The sequence below is a fragment of the Asterias rubens genome, chromosome 22 (genome assembly GCF_902459465.1).
Source record: "Asterias rubens chromosome 22, eAstRub1.3, whole genome shotgun sequence".
In the NCBI taxonomy this organism is placed as follows: Eukaryota; Metazoa; Echinodermata; class Asteroidea; order Forcipulatida; family Asteriidae; genus Asterias; species Asterias rubens.
This window is the reverse complement of record NC_047083.1, coordinates 127,162-150,429: the sequence shown is the minus strand read 5'-3', so window position 1 is coordinate 150,429 and position 23,268 is coordinate 127,162. Positions and strand designations below refer to the sequence as shown.

At 36.6% G+C, this 23,268-nt stretch overlaps 2 protein-coding genes across 11 annotated transcripts in view; one reads left to right on the top strand and one right to left on the bottom strand.

Moving 5' to 3' along the window:
- Positions 1–156: 156 nt before the first annotated feature.
- On the top strand, positions 157–17,826 carry LOC117305302. 2 transcript variants are annotated; one of them, XM_033790150.1, is made up of 29 exons: positions 157–197; positions 808–1,510; positions 2,209–2,311; positions 2,725–2,788; positions 2,921–3,031; positions 3,604–3,720; positions 4,401–4,553; positions 5,107–5,139; positions 5,508–5,684; positions 5,937–6,026; positions 6,277–6,403; positions 6,677–6,756; positions 7,037–7,095; positions 7,632–7,813; positions 8,034–8,110; positions 8,594–8,643; positions 9,284–9,479; positions 9,810–9,920; positions 10,485–10,535; positions 11,787–11,810; positions 12,001–12,100; positions 12,340–12,460; positions 13,051–13,204; positions 13,732–13,851; positions 14,243–14,538; positions 14,962–15,039; positions 15,344–15,507; positions 15,844–15,960; positions 16,427–17,826. In XM_033790150.1, the coding sequence occupies exons 2-29, from the start codon at positions 1,381–1,383 to the stop codon at positions 16,666–16,668; spliced, it is 3,327 nt and encodes a 1,108-aa protein (XP_033646041.1). In that variant the 5' UTR covers positions 157–197; positions 808–1,380; the 3' UTR covers positions 16,669–17,826. The 2 variants fall into 2 exon arrangements, with proteins under 2 accessions (XP_033646041.1, XP_033646042.1); XM_033790151.1 differs by lacking the exon at positions 10,485–10,535.
- Positions 17,827–21,369: 3,543 nt separating this feature from the next.
- Positions 21,370–23,268, bottom strand: part of LOC117305192 — a 47,615-nt gene continuing 45,716 nt past the window's right edge. For all 9 annotated transcript variants that reach the window (XM_033790000.1, XM_033790002.1, XM_033790003.1 and 6 more), the window contains one exon: positions 21,370–23,039. In XM_033790000.1, coding sequence (XP_033645891.1) covers positions 22,981–23,039 — 59 coding nt within the window. In that variant the 3' untranslated portion in view covers positions 21,370–22,980. The remainder of the gene's footprint in view (positions 23,040–23,268) is intronic.

The window sequence follows — 23,268 nt, the reverse complement described above, 5'->3', positions numbered from 1 at the left end:
ATTTTTAATACAAATATTAATAAATTAAACATCTAATAAATAACGGAGAACTTAAATATTTAAATTTGAATTTTGATAAACATTTTATTGATTAAATATTACTATGTTACAAATTTAATTATAATCATCGAATAAAGTAAACAAGACGCATGCGCACATCAATTTGCCAGGCGACGACGGACGCTCTTCGAAACATGGTGAGAAAATAGGCCGAGAAAATACAAAGTTAATGTTTGTGTTTTTGGAAAATCATTATTGTAATACTACACTAACTTTCTGGGAAAAGTGTCCGTGACCTGCCACAACTTCATCACCAAATGACAACCCAAACAACCTTTATCACAACCACACGTCCACTGCACTTGTTGCATGACTCAACTTTTGAGGAGGGGGCGGGGTGGGGTGGGGTGGGGTGGGGAGGGTAAAGAAGTGTCACTCGATCCAGTAGGCCTACTACTTTTACAAACATTTTCTTTTTCCTAGTTTTACATTAGGTGACCTTTACATCGGATACATTTACTTCCTACCTGTATTTAAAAATAGAATTATAACTAGGTACTAGTCCCTACTAGCCAATAAATAATTATAAAGTGAAATTGAAACTGAAAACGTGTTTCTTGATTTGAAGAGTTTTGTCCTTGTGTCTGTGTCGTTGTTAACATGAGTTTTTGACTATATAGTTAGACTTGTCCTAAGTTATAAGTTGTCGTGAGGTTTCAGAATAAAGTTGACCCTTCTCACAGAGTATTTTAAAACATCATTTCTTTTTATAATTTTTAAAATTGAATTATTTATCTCTAAAAACAGATATCTTGGCTGAATAAGGATAGACCAACCGTTTAGGATCAATCAAGGCAAAGCTTCTTTGAAGTGAATAAAGTAGAAGAAGAACCAATCTAAGTGACTGACGTTTATCATCATAAATCTAAGTTGGAATGATGTCTTCCTACAACCTCTCTCCAGACTAGTGATGTCATCAAGCAAACCTCAATTTAGTTTAAACGACAAGATGATAACTTGACTAATTCTTCAAGAATATTTCTTATTTTAACTCCATGAAGTACAGTGGCTAATGCAAGGAATCGCTTCATTTTTTTAACTCTGAGGATTTGTCTTCTAAATTGTTCCAAGACTTTATAAACAAACTTGATGTATTGCTGACATTTATGAGTTAGACCGCCGAGTCTTCCTCTTTCCCTGGTAACAAATTGGAGTGAGTTCATCATCATCATCTACCAATGAGGAACACCCCTTTAGAAGCTGGATTCTCCCTAGGATTCTCGTACTGTTTACCGAGGCCAAGGAAATCTGATGTGACTTTTTGATGACATCGAGACAATTTTTTTTTTTACTGAGGAGTTAGTTTAGCAAGCCAGAACAATGTCGCTGAGGACCAAAATAAACGGCTTTACGTCGTGGGTGAACCTTCGGCTGAAACCGTACGAGATGTTAATGAATAATGTCATCATGGATCTACTGAAAGGAACTAACCTTAAGATGCTCCTACAGAGTAAGTGAAATACAAACTGTAAAGAAATTGTAGGGAAGCTATTGTTTGTTTTTTATTCACCCATGCACTGATGTGTGTTGGAAGCAGTAATTGTCGAAAACCAGAAGCAGATTTCTCGAAACGCTAGGATTAATCCTTTCTTGATTTAGGACGAGTAACCAGTCCTAACTTAGGATGGGTTCAATGCGTCCTACGTCTTCGGATACGGAACTTAACCCCTCCTAAGTCCTAAGACTAATTCTAATAAGTTAGGAAGAGTTTGGTGAAATCGACGACAGTATCCTCATTTGGTGTGCCCCAGCATGGGCATAAAGTAACAACAACAAACCTGTGAAAGTTTGTTTTCAATTGATCGCCAAAATTTAAGAAAAAATTTATAGAAACATAAAATTAAAAATCATCTTTTTAAAGAAAATAATGAAAGAAACCACCCTTGCTGATAGAATTGTGTGCTTTCAGATACCTGGTTTTTCAGATTATATTTTTTTTGCGAAAAACTGCATTTTTTCTCTAAAACTACATAAATTTCAAGTGGGGCGTTTCTAACAATCTTTTTTTATATCAACAGATCCCCAGTGCTCCTTATGGTCACAATGTTAAGGTCTCTATAGCTCTGCCTACTTTTAAAACTAAAGAACAGTTTGTCGAGCTTAGATAAAATGCTATTTTTTATTTTATTTTATTTTATTTTTTTTCAGGCATGACTGGAATTGATAATAAGAAATTGCAGAACTTTGATGGCATGACTCAGCAGCAAAAAACAACCAGAGTTGAGTGGATTGTAAAGGAATTAAAGGACACGTAAGAGTTTTTTAATATGTAATGATACTCTGTTTGAAACATTTACCCAGTCAGTTTTTCTTGTGGTTTATTATTTGATATCTGAAGTAAAAGGTCACATCCCCTTAAGGTGATCCCTCTGCTGATGTGTCCCATGTTGTATCGTAAACTAGGGTGTGATTCCTGGCTACACGGCAGTATAGCTGTATGGCTTCTAACTGGCACACCCAAACAAAGATATTGACAAAATAGGGAGACTGCCAACATTGTAGGGCTAGATAGTTTAGTTGGTAGTGCACCAGTGTGTTAATTCATAGGTCATCGGTTCAAATCTGGCTCCAGTAAATTTTTCTGCAACCCAAAATGAATTATTTCTGTGAGAAAGGAAAATGAATAAGAAATCTGTAACTTAAATCTTGTTGTTGTGTACACAGTGAGGTGATACCAGGTGATGTGTACGTAGACTGCAGACTCTTTGCTATGAGACATGCTGATCATGTGAGTAACAAATATCTGGAATCTAAGAAACAAAATGGTGTTTGCCAAAATGTTTAATTATTCTTTAGAGACTTTACTGATTGATTGTTCTTCGATTTTAGCCTGATGTCGCTTCATTTTTGTATTTGCAAGGTGTTTGAGTTACTATGGAGACTGTCAACTCATGATATTTGGTTTACATGGGAACGGTTGGAGTACTTAATGCATCATAACGACAAGATTCTGTGTGAAATACCATTTGAGGTGAGTTGGTTCACTTCATTTTTATACTCAGTTTTAAATACAATGGACACATTTGGTTATTGTGAAAGACCAGTATTCTCACTTGATGTGTCCCAACAATGCATATGTTAACAAACCTGTGAAAATGTGGGCTCAATTGGTTATCAAAGTTGCAAGAAAATAACGAAAGAAAAAAACACCTTTGTTGCTAAAATTTGTGTGCTCTTAGATGCCTAATACAAGGCTTCAGGCGTGAAGTCTTTAAATATTTGAGTATGAAATTACCTCTTTCTCAAAAAGACTTTACATCAGAGGTTCATAGCCGTTACTCACAATGCTATCAACAGCTCTCCATTGCTTGTTACCAAGTAAGGTTTTATGCTAACAATTATTTTGAGTAACTCACATAAGTCTCCAGTGCCTTTAACGCAAATGCATGTCCTAAGAGACCATTGCCTACAAGCTCTGCTTCTAAAATGGACCCCTCCTCTGCAGTGTCATGTTTCTGCTTATGGTTCAAGTCCCCCTCCAGTAAATTTTTCTTTGTTCAAACCAAACTAAAGTCAAACTTGAAACAACTTTTTGTTTTTCAGTGGACTCCAAGACCACCTCCTGAGAAGAAGAAGAAGAAGCGAGTCAAGTACAATAAATCTTTCTTATCTGGGTTTGGAGGAGCATCGTTAGTTGCTGAGGTTATACCTTCATCTCCAGTGAGTCACAGGGCCAGGGTGGGGGTAATCTAGGTTCTGTTTTGTTCTTGCTTGCACACAACCATCATTCGGATCTTTGTATCCTGTACACTGTACATGTTTGTAATGAATAAGCCGCTTTGTTATTCTGTTCCCCTGTGGATGACACAGTGGTAGAAATAGTCACAGCGCCCTCTGTGTTTGTACATTACAAGCATACATTTATTTGCCAGTACATAGATCTGAATGTCGGTTGTGTGTACGTGCAAACATCATGGACTTGACACTAAGACTAGGGTTAGGGTGGGGGATGCGTTGGGTTGCTCTTTTGGGCAAAAGTGTTCTCGCATCTGCAAGTGGTCTTTACTCTCTTAGTCTTCAGGAGAAATGAATCAACTCCTAAGGGGAGACCGATCTTTCTTATACGCTTGCAAACCGAAAGGCTCTACTTTCATTTAAGTGATTGAGTAAATGGTTTGACTTTGCCTGTATTTTCTAAATTTATTTTAATTTGTATTTCTTTATCACATGTATTGTATTCTGGATTTCTTCCTAACTTAGGCTTATATGTTACCATTTTTATTATTGTACATGATTTATGCATATGTAATTGTTTATATTCAAAGTGCCATGAGCACTTTTTTGGACTTGTTCGCTTTATAAAATTTTCAATATTTTTGTTATCATTATTATTATTACAGGAACCTGCTGAACCTGTTGCACCTGTTAAAGATCCACTTTACATCAAGTATCCTGGAGAAGACTTCTGCAAAAAGTTTAAACCCAACAAAAAATCTTGGCCAGTACCGAGCCCATCGGATTGCATTGTAGAAATGGTCAACACACTGTTGAATGTTAGTACACTTTTCTTTTCATTAATGGTTTATTCTTTAAGATTAAATTTCCCATGGTGTCCAAGGGTGAAATTATAAACAGAGAAACCGAATTTAAAATTTCAAAATTTTAAAATTACAAAAACACGGAGACAACAAAGTTGGTTTAGGAGGAAAAAGGTTTATGAACAAAATTGTTAAACTTTGACATATGTAATGTCTCTAAGATTTAACTTGGGTTTATTTATGTATTTATTGCTTTACACCCAAGTTTGCGCCCGCACAAGCCAGTCCGCCAGAGTTAAATGACTTTGAGCGCAGAATGCTCATTCACAGCTCCAGTTACGTCTTCATCAGCTGTTTGAAACTTGTCATCATGTTCACTCTTCAACCAATCGGACTGCCTAAACCAACTGGGATATTATGAATAGTGTATTTAAGCTTAGAATGTTTGAGCTTTATTAGAATTTCAGCTGAGTTCCCCCCAAGTAAGTCTTGGTTTCTTTGTGAGTTTATTGCATTCAACATGAGAGTGATGACTTAATACAAGTATGATTGGTTTATTTTTTTGCAGACTACACGAGAGGGGAAGAAGTTAAATGTGGAGGTAAAAAACTTTTTTGGTTAATCATTTCTGGTTTTTTTTAACTTGTGGTGGCTAAGTCATCAGGATGTGGGTTCAAATCCCAATCATGACTCTTGTGTCCGAAAGCAAGACACTTCTCTTCACCCAGGGGTAAATGGGTACCTGTGAGGGCAGAGATGGTTCTTGTGATTGATTTATCTTGGTGCACTACTTATTTGGCAGCACAGGCTGTATACTCTCCAGGGAGCTGAGATAAGAAATGAAATAAATGGCTCAGTGGTAGTTATGTTGGAGCCAGGCCACTAGCATCATAAGACATAAGAAATTTGAAGTGACAGATTTGAGTGCTCTTTAAGAAGCCCTTATACTACTTTTTTTGTTCTCTACAGAGTTTGGATGACATGGTAGATAGTCGAGTGCTATGTGCTCTAGTCAATGCCTTCGCACCTGGAACGTTTACGACTGAAGTTATGTTGAATGATCGTTGGACGATAAACCTGGCTCTAAGGACATTTGATAAAATGGTCCGAATAAATACACCTGTGGACTCACAGGACCTTGTAGAGGTGAGGGACATGAACTGTATCTTCTACATTCCTCAAACTTATTATCTAAACTTTTCTTTCCCTTGTTACTTCAACATAATCTTGATGCACGGTTGAATGTTTAGTAAGCCTGCTGGAACAGGTGAGCTTTAAGGTGTCTTATGTAAACAGTCTCCTTTGTTGTTCCTTCAATTCAACTAAAAGTTTGATTGTTTCTCTCTGTCTGTTCCTCTCAACTCAATTAATGAATGAATCTTTGTGTTTTGTCTTCAGGCTGACAGCATGGCTATATCAACCTACATGATTGTTTTCTTTATGTGTGGTTTTAAGCTGCGTCAATCTAAAGCTGTTCTTGGCAGGATGGTAAGAAATGTTGTATAAATAAAGCAACAATTAAGGAGAAATGCTAAATTATAGAATTGCAAAAATAGTTAATTGCCTCGTTTCGAACCGTTTTAGCAGATTCTTTTGAGAAAGCCCGGCTAGGCTCGACCAATAAGCATAACAAAATTGTTTGCATTCATACTAGAGGCCAACTGGTTGGTAAGTAGTTTGCAACAGCTTTTTCTGTTTTCTCTCTTTACAATGTTATTAATTTGCTTATTTCTTGCAGAAAGAGTTGGAACATTTATTAAGATCAGCGAGACATGAACTGGATGCCTTACCTGAGATTCTCAACAATTTGGATATGATCCAGAAACGCAAGAAACTAAACGATAATCTACTCAGTTATGAACAAGGTGAGAAGAGTTCTGATGACTAGAGCAAGCTAGTCCAATTGTTGAGACCGTTAAAGAACTGGCTCCGTGGTAGTGTAGTTAATAATGAGAAGACCCCTTGATCCACTAAGCGAAAGAAGTAGTCCCTGCTGACTTTCTGTCTTCCGCACAGTGAGTGGTTATAAACAGGACAGTTCTTTACAGAACTGAGAAGTCTCCCAAAATCTTCTAAATTTAACCGTTCGCTGAGTTTTATTTTGAAGTCCTGGTAAATGGTTTTTGTTTTTTCTGCAGAGGTGCTGAAGATTAAGAGTAAGTTCGACGTCAAGGCTTGTGAAGATTGGAGGAAACATGTGGTTCAAATCCAGATAGAGGTGATTATGCCAACTAGTATCTAGTAAAAAGTTCTTGTTTTAGTCTGGAATGCTGTGATGGTAAAATGCTCAAACAGTCAGACATGAAGCAATATTTCTTCAATAATCAATTAAAGAACATTTATTGTGATACTTCTTGTAAGCATTTTGTCAAACCCCAAAAGGAAAAAAGGGGACCTTTCTAGAGAAGGTTGTGATTCTTGTAGCAAGTTTTGTTGATTTCTGTGTGTTCCAAGATAATTTTGTTGAGAATTGTTTGATTTGTTTTGTTTCTAAATAGACTCGAGAGATTGTTTCTAAGAAGATGAAGGATCGGTTTGACACACTAACAATACCAAGGTCAGTCTAAGACACTCCTTCAATTATATTCTTGATTTGATAAACAAACCTTTCCCATCATTTGTTTATTATTATTATTTTTTAATTGGTAATGTCAAAGACCAATTGGTGTATCCCAACATATGCATATGTGAAAATTTTGGCTCATTTGGTCATCGAAGTTGCCAACAAAATGAAAGAAAAAATACTCAAAGGTGCTTTCAGATGCTTTAGAAAAAGGCTTAGGTCTTAAGTTTTTTCAGATTCAAATAATTTACTGAGAAATTACTTCTTTCTCAAAAACTACATTACTTCAGAGGGAGCTGTTTCTCACACTGTTTTATACTATCAACAGCTCCCTGTTGCTCGTTACCAAGCAAGTTTTCATGCTAGTATATTTTGAGTAATTACCAATAGTGTTCAGTGCTTTAACCTTCAAGTTATTTTTTCTGTGCTTATTGATCGAGCTATTTTGGTCCCAATTGATAACTTTTCTAAACTAATGACAAATTTATCCTAGTCTGATTTGTTCCTTATTTGTTATTTTCTATTGACAGAGGAGTGACCATCAATGACCTTTGTTTATCCCTCGTTGTGAATCTGACTCTGACCAATGGATCAGGATTCTACCTTCTTAGAGGCAAAGAGATCGTGACGCCTGAACGTCGTATTGTCTTGAGAGATCTTAGTACCGGAGAATTCCTGGATGATTTCACTCACGGTAAAGGACTCAGTAAATGTAAGTAATGGAAAATGCAGTTGACTCTCCTCTTGAAAAGATTGCAGCAGCTAATTCTTTTTTCTCAGTTAGATAAATCATGAATTTATGTTGGAATCTGTGGCATTAACAGCTTGTGAAAACAGTCAACAAAAAGAGATATGCTCTTAAATGTGTTGTAGTTATATCGCCCTTCTAAACCCATAGTCAAAGAAATACCTTCTGTTTATTGTTGTTTTAGTGAACATCAGGAAAACGCTGAGTGTGTCTTCATATGAGGTTGCTGAAATTAATTCCAATGATCATCCACAGTTTGAGGTAAGTTTTAATCTCACTTTGCTTTGCTGTTTGCTTTCTAGGAATTGTGTTTTAATTTAGTTTCAGTCACCTTTTTCTTTCTATTGTTTAACTTTCAAGTTTTACTATTAAATACATTGTGTATAATACTAATAGTAACACATCAATTGTAAGGTTAAGTTATAGTACAGTCAAATTGTTGGGAAAGCAAGCATGAACAAGTGTGTTTTAAGTTTCTGCTGGAAGAGAGTGATGTTGTGCAATCGTCTGAGGTCTTCAGGAAGTGAATTCCAGAGTCTTGGTGCTATGTTGGAAAAGGCCCTGGAAGAAAGTAAACTAATTCTAGTGTCATGCAATCACACATGTTATGATTTGTAACTGTTTTTTTTCCTTTGTGTAATTATGTATTTTGTGTTTTCCGTTTATACCAAGTCATTTTAGCTGGTAAGCAGTTTGCAAAAGCTCATCTCCTTTTTCCTTTTCTCAAACATTATTCCTCTTCAGGTTTTTCTTGAAAGTCCTTCAAAGAACAAGCTTCTTAAAACTGGAGCAGTGTAAGTTGTGAAGTATTTTTTTAATTCTTTTTTTTTAAATTCTACATCAGTAATACTTCCACCCTTTCCTCATCCAATCTCTTAATTTTTACTTAAAGAATGGGTCATAGATTGCATTCTGTCAACGTAGGGCAAGAAATGTCGTGACAGAAACAATAATAATTCACCTGTGAAAGTTTCAGATGAATATGGTGTCTGCTTGTTGAGAAAACAAGAAAAGCTTTTGTGATATTTCCATGAGAAAGTCAAATCCATCATCAATTAGTGAGAGGTGACAGCAGGTACCAGACGTACTCTGGCTGTATTCACTATCGGACACCAATCTTATAAAAAATCAGAAAATGATTCACTCATGCACTTTTTTTCTCAGATTAAATTTTTTTGGGGTGAACATTTTTTGTATCCATATTACTTTGAAGAGAATACCTTCTCAAAATAGTTTATACATCAAATGCTGAAGTGCTTTTCACCAATCAAGTTGTTATGGTCATTCATTTTTGGAGTAGCTACTTATCTATGACCCTACCTTTAATATCTTCATGTTTTCTTGATTGTGTTGCCATTTTAGCCTTCGAGAAAGACTCTGCTAGGGTCGGAACGTCAGACCATTAACTATTTTTGGTATTTTCTTGTACCTCAGGTTCTTGTATCAAGTCTTTCCTGGTAACTTCTCTCAATGGGAGAGTCTTTTCTTCAAGGCATGTAAACTTGGAGAGATCGACATTGTAGAGAAGATGGTGGTGTTCTTCCGAGATAAGAGGCCAGGGTTTATCAATGCTAAGGAGAAGAAAACTGGGAACACGGCTCTCCATATGGCTGCTAGGAATGGTCACTATGTAAGATCATCTATCATTTTAACCTCTCCTAACTTTACTATTTTTAGTATAGTTTAGTTTATTACCTACCTTTATTGCTCAAACATCAAAGTACAACGTGGTGCAGAAGGAAAACAAGAACATGAACATGCCAGCACTTTTTCAGAGGTCGTAGGTTCAATTCTTGCTCTTGATTCTAAATGCCAATCTCATGAAGTTGCTAAACCACACAAAACGGCTAAGCACAGAACAATCCTTCTTAGCAGAATTTAGAAAGAATTATATAGCCGAAAAAAGAGAGTGTTATACCATGCTCGTAACTATTGTTTTCTTGTTTGTTTAATGTCTTAGGATATTCTTCTTTTCCTTCTTGAGAATGGATCTAATATTGACGCTCGTAATGCTAACTTATCGACAGCTTTCTTCAACGCAGTAGAAGGTCTACATCGAGGAATCAGTCAGGTCAGTGACATATCTCAAAAATTTCTCTTTGATTTATCTCTTTTTAGGATTTTTATTTAAACTCGGGCATTGATGACTTGATTTGAATTTATAACCGAAGAATCATATTTTATTTGCAAAATATTCTCTTCAAATTTTTTACGAATTTGTTTTTGAATTAAGTATTAAATCAACAGCCCCTTTTATCCGTACTTTACTAAATATTTAGAAAGCTTATCAACTTTTTGAAACCTTCTGCTCGCATTCATTTATTTTGAATGTTTTTAAGAAAAACAAACACATTTGTTTTGCTGAAAATGAATAATTTACTTAGCTGCTACAATTTCACATTTTAAATGGATTGTCAAACTAGAACTCTTGGTTTATAATGTGAACCTGCTAGGTAGATGGTTTTTTTTTTTTTTTAAGCAATTTTTTAATCTTGAAAATGATAATAGGTTTTAAGGAGTTTAAGGCAAAAGTTTTTTTAAATTGTATTTTTTTACAAACTATTTTGTTTGCCAGTATTGACATGAAAGAAAATGCTGGTTGCTGATTGGCTAATATTGATTGCCCCACCCACAGCTATACAGAGTTGCTGATGTTTCTGGAAATGCCGTCTACGCTAACAGCATGGTATACTTGCTAAGCACCAAACACTAACCATGTTGTGTGTGTATGGTACACTCGCTTAAGCATCAAATACTAACAGTCTTAAACTAACCATCTTTAAAACTAACCATGTTGTGTTTGTATACTAACAAAACTTCTACATTATGTTTACTAATCCAGATAGAAATCTTTGCTAACTCATTAATAGAGACGAGACTGGAATGAGGTTAGAAATCATTGCATACTGGGTTAATGATGTATACTTTGTTTGTTGTAACACCATGTGTATCTATCTACTTTGCTGTGTAAATTATTCTTTAGAATTCGCTATTTTTTGAGGGTGATTAGAGAGCAGGCTAGTCAAAACATTGAAACGGATCCGATGCAGCAGTGAAGTTCCCCTGCCAAGTGTTTACAGGTTTCTGGCTAATGACTCTAGACCCTTGCATTGGCCGCAATCGTTGATGAAACGCGCATGCATGAAAGGTTATCTCATTGGCCGAGGGTGTGCGGAGTGTGATTAGAGAGCAGGCTAGTCAAAACATTGAAACGGATCCGATGCAGCAGTGAAGTTCCCCTGCCAAGTGTTTACAGGTTTCTGGCTATTGACTCTAGACCCCTTGCAATGGCTGCAATCGTTGATGAAATGCGCATGCGTGAAGGGTTATCTCATTGGCCGAGGGTGTGCACAGCGCATAAACGCATGTATGTTTTCATTGTTTTTAATCAAAGATGGTGATCACAGATGGCATTTCTAAACTGTCTATTGATTCTATGTTAACAGTTTGTTTGTATGTTAAAACTTGTTACCAAATGAACTTTTCTTCTAACTAACACTTTTTTATGTTATTGTTGTGTGGTTGTTATTGTTTGTATTAACCTTATTTTGCTGGTTTCAATACCTCATACTAACACCCTGCTTGTGATGTTACACTAAGCTTAAATAGCGCCCTCATTGAATTAAAGAAAGAGTGTATTGAAAGTTTTGTTAATGCTGTGTGGTTGTGATTGTTTGAACTAACCCTCAAATTGTCGATGTGATGGTGTTTTAATAAGGTCTTATCTGCATCGGCTGCTACGACTTCAGCTATGACAGTTGCTAAGGGTGTTGTTAAGGATGTCTTATACTTCAACACATGATAAAGCAGCAATCTAGCCATAGCCGCAGCCACCAATTCAGACCTGACTGTACTCTGTTTTTATACCCCATGCATATGATCTCACAAACTTTATTGACTAAACTTTTACTTTTTGTTCTTTTTTTCTGCTGTTTAGGGTCACCATAACAACGCTGCAGAGGTGAGTCTTTCATAAAGATCAAAGTTATTAAATTGTGAACAATTGAATTTTGAAGATTTAAAGATGAAAATTTGAAGATGGAAAATAGAAAACTTATCCAGGAGAGATGTTTGGGTTAGTGATTAAAATTGTTGACCGGCTCATTTGACGTTATTCTAACAAGTTGATATGCAATTTATGTTTTTCACAGCTTTTAGTCGAATGGGGAACTAATATTTACATCAAGAATAAGCAGAGCAGGACAGCGTTTGATGTAGTTCGCAGCGATGAACAGAAAAACATGATAGTTGGTAAGTTATCCTTCTGTCGTACTTTGATTCTTTTGTAGTAGAGTTGGTTATCTTTCAGGAGTCGTTAGTTAATCAATCAATCAATCAATCAATCGTTAAATTTATAAATCCATGAGTCGTTGCCCATGCTCATGGTCAACAGATTTCCTGATTTAGTTCTCTTGTTAATTATCTGAGAATTGAAATACAACAACCATCTTCAAGATCCTAATGGTCTGTCTTATTGTCTTGTTTTCTAGAATATTATGACCATCTTCAATCCTGCATCCCTAAGCTAATGAGAGGAGACACTCAGTTACTTAAGAAGCTCGTTGAAGATCACGTGACTGGAGTTAAGGGATTTGCAAGTCTTAGAAGCAGGTATGAGAACCATTTAGTCTTAAAGTCAAAGTTAGAAACAGACAAATACGGTACAAAAAGTGTGCAAAATAGCAAAGGTGTATGACTTTCACGTTGCTAAGATATTCTTTTTGTCAATGTTTACAAAAAACTCAAGTGATGACAACAATACCCAAGCCCTTTAAGGACCCATTTAAACTCCAAGCAGTGCATATTTATTTTCCTATCCTGTCTGACAATTTGAGAGTCAAAATATATGCAAAGGAATTGACTCCCAAAATGGTGGAAATGGTAGACATCCATTGTGTGGGGTGTGTTTCACATCATACAACAGTCAATAGGGCCCAACGCGCTTATTATTTTTGAGTGAATTTTGTATTTTATTTATTAGTTTAGGTTTGCAGTAACACCATGTTAACATCTCTATTGAGTAGTGTTGGTTCTAAAAAGAATTTTTGGATGTAATTTGACCTATAAGTTGTCAACCATCAGTTGTTTTCAGAACCACCACAACTCGGAAGAGATTTCACACGATGTGACCGCAAACCTAACCTAGTTACACATCCACCATGCAAAGTTTCAAATCCTACTTCTTTTATTTGTGTTTGTAGATGCATTAATGGAAGTACGTTACTACACACTGCTGCTTACTTTGGGTCCATTCCTGTAATTAAAGAACTTCTTAATGAGAGAGTTGACGCTAATCTTCTGGACTACAAAGGAGCGACACCGCTTCATAGAGCAAGAGACAAAGACACTATCAGGGTCAGTCACTCACTAGATGTGTGTCTCAAAAAATAACATTTTGTTTGTGTTTAAGGCACTGGAAACTTTTGGTAATTACTCAAAATAATTATTAGCATAAACAAACTTACTTGGTAACAGGCAATGGAGAGCTGTTGATATTTTAAAACATTCACAGAAACGGCTCCCTCTGCAGTTCCTGTTGCATTCTGTGCAGTTGGTTGCCTCCAAGTTGCCTGTAAAAATTGCTATGTGTGACAAGGCCATAAGCATCGAGTCTAGCAGGAGACTTAAGAAGTGAGCATCACTAGAACAAAATTTACGCACTGTCCTGTAGCAGGGTAACAAGGTCTTGTTTTTTAGCTACTCTGTTCTTGGTTTTTGGCTTTTTGTCCTTGAAAATACTTAAGAGTTTTTACTGGAGGCAGTGGAGGGTGGATGGGTGGGTGCTAGGCCAGGGATTGGTTAGTAGCGGTGAGGATCTTAAAACATCTTAACAGTAAGAAGAATTGTATAATTGTAACTTTGTCAATTTTTTATTGTCTTAGCTGTTACTTGAGAATGGAGCCGAGTTGAATGCTATAGATTCAGAAGGGAATACTCCACTTCATGTGAAGTGTTACGGAGAGGCGGGTAAAGCTACCTCTATTGATTGCCTCAAGGAACTGGTAAGATCAGTGGTTTTTCACATTGTGTGTTTAGTCTGTTTGAAGATTGATGTCATAAAAGTTCTCCCAGTACATCGCTTCTGTTAATCAACATCCACAAGCCATGTCACTCTGGTCTTCTAGTAATCTATCTCTAGTTGTCCCCCAAATCGAAAAAGATCATGGGGTGATTGAGTAATTGCTTCTGCCGCTCCTCGCTTGTGGAACAAACTCCCTAACTCAGTGGAGACATGATACTGTCGAAAATTTCAAGACCAAACTAAAATCACATCTTGTGACATGCTATTTTTAAAAGTTATTTTCTTACAAGTGCCCTGAGCACCCTTTGGTGGATATGTTTTTTTTTGCTTTATAAATATTTGTATTCTTATTTTTTGTGTTTACTTTGCAGCTTGCTGAGAGTATTAACCTGATTCATCGTAACAATAAAGAGTTACTAGCAATCCACTGCTGTGCCATGCAAGGACGCATCGATGCAATCCAACTACTTCTAGACTCCGACCCTGATGGAAATATAAGACAATCTTTACAGAATGAAGATCCGAAATCCCCACCAAGTTTACTTCATTTAGCTCTGGCCAATGACTTCTTGGATTGTGCTGTTTGGTTGCTGGAACAAGGATTCAACTTCAAGGAACATGAACAAGATATACTAGTTCATCGGATATTAACTGAACAGGTTAAAAGGTAACTAATCCCGCTTGATAGTTAGTTAGATAATTTGCTCACAGTTTGATAATAGTTGATTACTGGTTTGAAGGGGTTAATAGTGTACTGTAGGATGACGGAGGACTTGTAGATGAAAAGTTTTGAGTTGGGTTATAGTTTCAAAACAGTAGCTCTGGCTTCAGATCCGGAGCGATTATGAAGAATAATCTGCATTTTGGAATACACAATCTGAGAAACGCTACTGTCAGTAACTCTTCTCAGATTAAAATATCTTTTTGCATACCGCAGTACTTTGAAGTGAGAAGTTTCTCTATTTATCCATTATACTATCTAAAGCTGCTGTACTTCTTACCTAGTAAGTTTTTATTGCCGTTAATTTTCAGAATCAATACCAAACGTATGCATAAAAGTAAAGACTGTTCTTTGTTTTCTTGTTTTTAGTAAGAAGAGACTTGAGATGATGAGATTTCTCTTCCAACATGGAGCAGACTTGGATCAGAGATACTCTGGGGGAAACACGTATGTACATGTACACTCTACTTCAAATCAGATTTCTAAATTTGTTTAAAATGATGTTTTTTTATTTTAATTGTTCTAACTTGTGCTTTCTGGTTTTCTGTTCCCCCCCCCCTTAACGTTCTTCTTATCATACCGCTTGCTTTTTTGTGTGTGTCTTTTGGACTCTCTTTCCACCTCACTGCTTACGCTATACTTACTGTACCTGTTCATGTTTGTTGTGTTGTCATTTTAGCCCTTTAGAAAGACTCTGCTAGGGTCGAAACGTCAGGCCATTGACTATTTTGTTGATAATTATTCTCCTTAGACCACTACACTACGCTGCTGGTATGACTGGACCTACAGATATCCTAGAGTGTTTGATTGAATATGGAGCTGATGTAGACGCTGTTAATGAAGATATCTGCTCTCCGCTGTTCTTTGCAACTCAAGCAAATAATTACTATGGAGCAAGCGTCTTACTACAAGCAGGTCAGTTCATTTAAAGAGTTTGAAACTTAGATCCTGGGCCCAATTTCACAACCAAGTTAGCACAAAAACTTGCTTAGCAAGGTTAACACGTGGTTGTACATGTACCTGCAAGTTTACTAGATAGTCACCTCTCGTTACAACAAGGTCCCTGGGACTGGCCAAACTGCCCTCTTTATATCAGGAATGTTGTTATATAAGGACAGCAAAAACAAAAAAACACAAAGCAGAAATGAGATTCAGGACTTCAGAATGTACTCTTTATAAGAACCTTCAAGGGCTGATATCGATTGATTTCATCATTGATTTTGATGAATGTTCTAATTTTGATTAATTCAGGAGCTAATGTAAGACATAAGAATCTTCAAGGGCTGACATCGTTTGATTGCATCATTGATTTTGATGAATGGTTGGAGTGTGGCTTCTTCACTGATGAGATTAAAGCAAGACTAAAAGGTGAGGACCATCAAATGGTTTAAAGGCCCGGTCCCACAGGCCGATAACGAGAACGAAAACAAGAACGATAAAAATGCATGCCCTCAATTGCTTGAATTGCTTCATGCAGAATACACTCGCGCTTATTCAACCAATCGAGGGCCTAAATTTTTATCGTTCTCGTTCTCGTTATTGGGGCCTGTGTGACCGGGCCTTTAATCACAGTAAAAAGGACTAAAATCCTTTGTGTCTGTTTTACTCCCATGACAGGACAGGCATAATATTTGGTCCTTTGGCACTCTGCCTGGTGTAAAAAGTGTGTTAAAGGTCATGCAAGGTGTAAATTCCTACATCATGCAACGCTTCTAATCATATTTAGCTGGATGTAGAGCTTTGAAGTTAGTTGCAAATCAAATCAATTGAAACCGTTTTCTCAACAGCTTGTTCGTTCTCTAACGTTGTTTTTATGTTTCTTTGATTTCTACAGCTTACAGTTTGAAGCACGCTCGTGACCTCGTCCGTGCCATCACACAAAAGGTCAAAGGTTACCACGGGAAAGGTCTATATGCTCAAGTGTCTGCACTTTCTCTGAGTTCACCGCAGAGAAACCCAGCGATATCGGCGTCAATGAAACAACGTAAGCTGAATAACAGTCCAAGCACACAGATGATGAAGGGAAATGGAGCAAGTCTACCTCCTTTAAGACCTAGAGGATTCCTTACGATATGACACCATTCTCTTTAAAGGAACTCAGCGATCACAGCTTCAATGAAACAACATAAAGCTGAATAACAGTCCAAGCACACAGATGATGAAGGGAAATAGAGCAAGTCTTCCTCCTTTAAGACCAAGAGGATTCCTTACGATATGACACCATTCTCTTTGAAGGAACTCAGCGATCTCAGCGTCAATGAAACAACGTAAGCTGAATAACAGTCCAAGCACACAGATGATGAAGGGAAATAGAGCAAGTCTTCCTCTTTTGAGACCAAGAGGATTCCTTACGATATGACACCATTCTCTTTAAAGGAACCCAGCGATCTCGGCGTCAATGAAACAACGTAAAGCTGACTAACAGTCCAAGCACACAGATAATGAAGGGAAATAGAGCAAGTCTTCCTCCTTTAAGACCAAGAGGATTCCTTACAATATGAAGCACGTTTTCTCATCGCATCCATTGCCCCGCCCAAAACCACCTTAAAGACACCTGCTGAACATTGACTGTAAGGACCTTGTCACACGAGCAACTTTTACAGGTAACTTTGAGGCAACCAACTTCAGTGCGGGCCTGTATGCTTCGTTGTGGAAAGGACAAGGAGAACAAGGCATTTTCTCCTTGGTAAAGGGCACCCTATGAGTCAACTGTAAACTTCTGTTGGAGACTTTCAAGAACACCAAGGCATGTAAGCAATGAATGTGATGAAAGTATCATGCCCATCAACGCATGCTACAGGACTACTTTGGTAGCTAATGAGTCATTCTTCAAACAATGTCATACAATCCAAAGAAGAACAGTTTGAACATACAAATTTGAAGGCCTTGTGTTCTTGGAGATTGCCTGTATTAACTGGTTGCCAGTAAATTGCTTTGTGTTACATGGCCCTAAGCGAGGTGAGTTATAAGATGATGATGGACCTTAGGAGTATCTTAAGATGCCGTCTGTGATTTTACTTTTTGTTAATAATCTTAATTAATTTAGTTGTAAGCTTGGAAGTTAATGCGTTTTTTTGTTTTGGCCATATCTTTTGTAAATATTCCTATTTTATATTTTTGTATGTATAAAACGTTTGCATGTTTATTTTCTGTATATATGTTGCAGTGAATTTTTCTGATATTTTATATAAAACTGAGATCAATTTTGTAAAGAAGCATTTGCTGAGGACTATGTTTTAGGGTAAATCCTATAGCCTTGTGAACTTTTCGCTCGAAAAAGTGTACAAGGCTATCAAGCCTTCTGAAATTTTCGCTCGAAAAAGTGTACAAGGCTTATATAGCCTTGTGAACTTTTTGCTTGAAAACATGTGAACTTTTTGCTCGAAAAAGTGTACAAGGCTATAGCCTTGTGAACTTTTCGCTCGTAAAAGTGTGAACTTTTCGCTCGAAAAAATGTACAAGGCTATAGCCTTGTGAACTTTTCGCTTGAAAAATGTAAACTTTTCGCTCGAAAAAGTATGAACTTTTCACTCGTAAAAGTATATAGCCTTGTGAACTTTTCGCTCAAAAAAGTGTGAACTTTTCGCTCGAAAAAGTGTACAAGGCTATAGCCTTGTGAACTTTTCGCTTGAAAAAATGTACAAGGCTATAGCCTTGTGAACTTTTTGCTCGAAAAATGTGAACTTTTCGCTCGAAAAAGTGTGAACTTTTCGCTCGAAAAAGTGTACAAGGCTATAGCCTTGTGAACTTTTCGCTCGTAAAAGTGTGAACTTTTCGCTCGAAAAAATGTACAAGGCTATAGCCTTGTGAACTTTTCGCTCGAAAAATGTGAACTTTTCGCTCGAAAAAGTGTACAAGGCTTATAGCCTTGTGAACTTTTCGCTCGAAAAAGTGTGAACTTTTCGCTCGAAAAAGTGTACAAGGCTATAGCCTTGTGATCTTTTCGCTCGAAAAAGTGTACAAGGCTATAGCCTTGTGAACTTTTACCTCGAAAAAGTGTACAAGGCTATAAGCCTTGTGAACTTTTCGCTCGAAAAAATGTACAAGGCTATATATAGCCTTGTGAACTTTTCGCTCGAAAAAATGTACAAGGCTATAGCCTTGTGAACTTTTCGCTCGAAAAAATGTACAAGGCTATAGCCTTGTGAACTTTTCGCTCGTAAAAGTGTGAACTTTTCGCTCGAAAAAATGTACAAGGCTATAGCCTTGTGAACTTTTCGCTCGAAAAATGTGAACTTTTCGCTCGAAAAAGTGTACAAGGCTATAGCCTTGTGAACTTTTCGCTCGAAAAAGTGTGAACTTTTCGCTCGAAAAAGTGTACAAGGCTATAGCCTTGTGATCTTTTTGCTCGAAAAAGTGTACAAGGCTATAGCCTTGTGAACTTTTACCTCGAAAAAGTGTACAAGGCTATAGCCTTGTGAACTTTTCGCTCGAAAAAATGTACAAGGCTATATATAGCCTTGTGAACTTTTCGCTCGAAAAAATGTACAAGGCTATAGCCTTGTGAACTTTTCGCTCGAAAAAATGTACAAGGCTATAGCCTTGTGAACTTTTCGCTCGAAAAATGTGAACTTTTCGCTCGAAAAAGTGTACAAGGCTATAGCCTTGTGAACTTTTCGCTCGAAAAAGTGTGAACTTTTCGCTCGAAAAAGTGTACAAGGCTATAGCCTTGTGAACTTTTACCTCGAAAAAGTGTACAAGGCTATAGCCTTGTGAACTTTTCGCTCGTAAAAGTGTGAACTTTTCCCTCGAAAAAATGTACAAGGCTATAGCCTTGTGAACTTTTCGCTCGAAAAAATGTACAAGGCTTGTGAACTTTTCGCTCGAAAAATGTGAACTTTTCGCTCGAAAAAAGTGTGAACTTTTCGCTTAAAAAAATGTACAAGGCTATAGCCTTGTGAACTTTTCGCTCGAAAAAATGTACAAGGCTATAGCCTTATGAACTTTTCGCTCGTAAAAGTGTACAAGGCTATAGCCTTGTGAACTTTTCGCTCGAAAAAGTGTACAAGGCTATAGCCTCGTGAACTTTTCGATCGAAAAAATGTACAAGGCTATAGCCTTGTGAACTTTTCGCTCGAAAAAGTGACCTTTTCGCTCGAAAAAGTGTACAAGGCTATAGCCTTGTGAACTTTTCGCTCGAAAAAGTGTACAAGGCTATAGCCTTGTGAACTTTTACCTCGAAAAAGTGTACAAGCTATAGCCTTGTGAACTTTTCGATCGAAAAAATGTACAAGGCTATAGCCTTGTGAACTTTTCGCTCGAAAAATGTGAACTTTTCGCTCGAAAAAGTGTGAACTTTTCGCTCGAAAAAGTGTACAAGGCTATAGCCTTGTGAACATTTCGCTCGAAAAAGTGTGAACTTTTCGCTCGAAAAAGTGTACAAGGCTATAGCCTTGTGAACTTTTACCTCGAAAAAGTGTACAAGGCCTTGTGAACTTTTCGCTCGTAAAAGTGTGAACTTTTCGCTCGAAAAAATGTACAAGGCTATATATAGCCTTGTGAACTTTTCGCTCGAAAAAATGTACAAGGCTATAGCCTTGTGAACTTTTCGCTCGAAAAAATGTACAAGGCTATATATAGCCTTGTGAACTTTTCGCTCGAAAAATGTTAACTTTTCGCTCGAAAAAGTGTGAACTTTTTGCTTAAAAAAATGTACAAGGCTATAGCCTTGTGAACTTTTCGCTCAAAAAAATGTACAAGGCTATAGGCCTTGTGAACTTTTCGCTCGAAAAAGTGTACAAGGCTATAGCCTTGTGAACTTTTCGCTCGAAAAATGTGAACTTTTCGCTCGAAAAAGTGTGAACTTTTCGCTCGAAAAAATGTACAAGGCTATAGCCTTGTGAACTATTCGCTCGAAAAAATGTACAAGGCTATAACCTTGTGAACTTTTCGCTTGAAAATTGACAAGGCTATAGCCTTGTGAACTTTTCGCTCGAAAAAGTGTGAACTTTTCGCTCGAAAAAATGTACAAGGCTATAACCTTGTGAACTTTTCGCTCGTAAAAGTGTACAAGGCTATAGCCTTGTGAACTTTTCGATCGAAAAAATGTACAAGGCTATAACCTTGTGAACTTTTCGCTCGTAAAAGTGTACAAGGCTATAGCCTTGTGAACTTTTCGCTCGAAAAAGTGTGAACTTTTCGCTCGAAAAAGTGTGAACTTTTCGCTCGAAAAAGTGTACAAGGCTATAGCCTTGTGAACTTTTCGCTCGAAAAAATGTACAAGGCTATAACCTTGTGAACTTTTCGCTTGTAAAAGTGTACAAGGCTATAGCCTTGTGAATTTTTTGCTCGAAAAAGTGTGAACTTTTCGCTCAAAAAAGTGTACAAGGCTTGTGAACTTTTCTGTCGAAAAATGTGAACTTTTCGCTCGAAAAAGTGTGAACTTTTCACTTCAAAAAATGTACAAGGCTATATAGCCTTGTGAACTTTTCGCTCGAAAAAATGTACAAGGCTATAGCCTTGTGAACTTTTCGCTCGTAAAAGTGTACAAGGCTATTATAGCCTTGTGAACTTTTCGCTCGAAAAAGTGTACAAGGCTATAGCCTTGAGAACTTTTCGCTCAAGAAAGTACACAAGGTACTACACTTGTATACTTTTCACAAATTGCTAAGCACAAAAGGCCTTGAAATTATTTTAAGCAAAAAGCCAAAAAAAATGATAAGTACATAAGGCTAAACCTAAAATGCACATGGTAATGCCTTGTGTACTTAGTGTACTTCATTAAATTCAAATTAACTTTTCAAAACAATTATGCGGAAGTAAAAAGAGCTAAAGGCGTTTTCTCTAAAATAACCACAGCATTTTAATCCATCTGCTCTATTTATCAAAATACATTTGCATGGAAGCATGGAAGCAACTAGTGTGTTTACATCTTATATACAATCAGTGGCTACAAAATCTGTCCAGTGTCAAATGTGAAAGGTCAAAAACAAATTAAATTTTTGTTATTTTTAAGTTTTAAAATAAAGATGGCAGTTTCCTATTTGCCTTCATAAAAGCTAGGCTTTTACTAACTATTTCAAGTAAAATAATATGGGTACATCTTAACAGACCTCAATAAAAACCCATTCATTTGAAGCTTATTCTCAAGTTGGTGAAATTTCTGAAATGAATGAAACTCAGCTCAAACAACATCTTTAAAATCAAACTGAAACAATCCAAAAAGAAACCTATGTAAAAAAAAAAAATCAATCAAGGATCTTTTTGAGATGGGGCAATTATTTGCCTCATGTTTTCTAAAACTTCTGACTATCAGACTGATATCAATAAACTGAATACAAACTTTGCAGTGAATAATTTTCTCCTTTTTACCAACAGAGAAAAATACAAAAACTAAATTATAAATGTTGGTTAACCTAAATCTCAGCTAATTTGCATTTCTGTTCATTACTAAATATTCACAGCAAGCATCAAACAATTTAAAGGCAAGTTATAATTTGTTGTAAAGTTCAGGTCGAGTCAATAACCGACCTGACTCCAAAATAATCAAACCTGGCCGGCCACTTTCAAACTGCATCCTCGTTACCAATTTAAAATTCACAAAAATAAAACGACTCCTAAAACATTTGATTGCATTTGATTTGGGCCGAGGATTTGTCTTTGGAAGCAATGTGTTTTTGTTGTTTGAGTATTTCCCAACAAGTGAACAATTTCTGTATTTGTAATTTCTGGCCTTTTGTAACTTCTGAAACATTAAGAATTTACATCTGAAAAATGTAAAAATAAAACTCTGCTAAATACACCTTCCTTTACAAAGGATTATATGCACACAACTAAAAATTACATTAAACTTAAAATAATGCAAACATTATTAGTGTGATAACAAACTATACAATTTTATAGAAATTAAATTTCAGATTAGCAAAGGTTATTAATAGGTTAAAAATCAAAAGTGTAAATTCATCTAAAAAAGAAAAAAAAGAAAGAAGGTATCAATATTCTATGAACACCATTAAATCTTCATATAGCTTGTGATATAAAACTAAAATTTCATCAGTAATGTAATTGATGATAAAAAAACCTCACAACACGGAACTTAATATAAAAAGTTACTTCATTTTTTTCAAACGGTGCAGGCATAAGAGGTATGATCATCCTAAGAATGCTGGTATCCACTCTATGGTTACCAGCTTCATCTCTATTACATGTTATTATATTGAATATCTGTTAAATCTATTTCCATGGTAACGCATGGTAATTCGCTTACCATGACATGAACTGTCGAGTCAGCTTCGATGAATCAGAAACTTTCAGCCAGTATAAGAATCACCGCAGTCATACGAGCTTAGACAGTTGCAGACAATCGACGCTAACCACAGCTTATAGTCTCAAGTCATGGTGATGTTGTCATGTTGATGTTGCCATGGTGATGTTGTCATGGTGAGGTTGTCATCTTGCTAGTGATACTTGTTGAGGAGGAGTTCCAGTACTGATCTTCATGCTACGAGCTGTCAAGATTATTCAATATTTGATCTTTAAATCAGGGAACCACAGAACTGAGCAACCCCAAGAATAACAAAAGTGCAGAAAGGGTCTACTAGTTACTGGCACCCCAGTATGCCAGAAGGTTTGATTGGCAGGGAGGGGTATTGGAACCTTAACACCTAGCACAGGCTGTCAAAGGCCAGATGGCTCAACACAGAAATATTGGTAGGTCTTTAACAATGTGTTCATGTA

What these genes read in the sequence shown, in the direction of transcription:
- LOC117305302 (XM_033790150.1), top strand. Translation starts at nt 1,381, where the DNA reads ATGTCGCTGAGGACCAAAATAAACGGCTTTACGTCGTGGGTGAACCTT. An exon ending in TCTACTCAGTTATGAACAAG is followed by an intron (nt 6,404 to 6,676) that starts GTGAGAAGAGTT and finishes TTTTTTCTGCAG; the next exon opens with AGGTGCTGAAGATTAAGAGT. An exon ending in TTAACTGAACAGGTTAAAAG is followed by an intron (nt 14,539 to 14,961) that starts GTAACTAATCCC and finishes TCTTGTTTTTAG; the next exon opens with TAAGAAGAGACTTGAGATGA.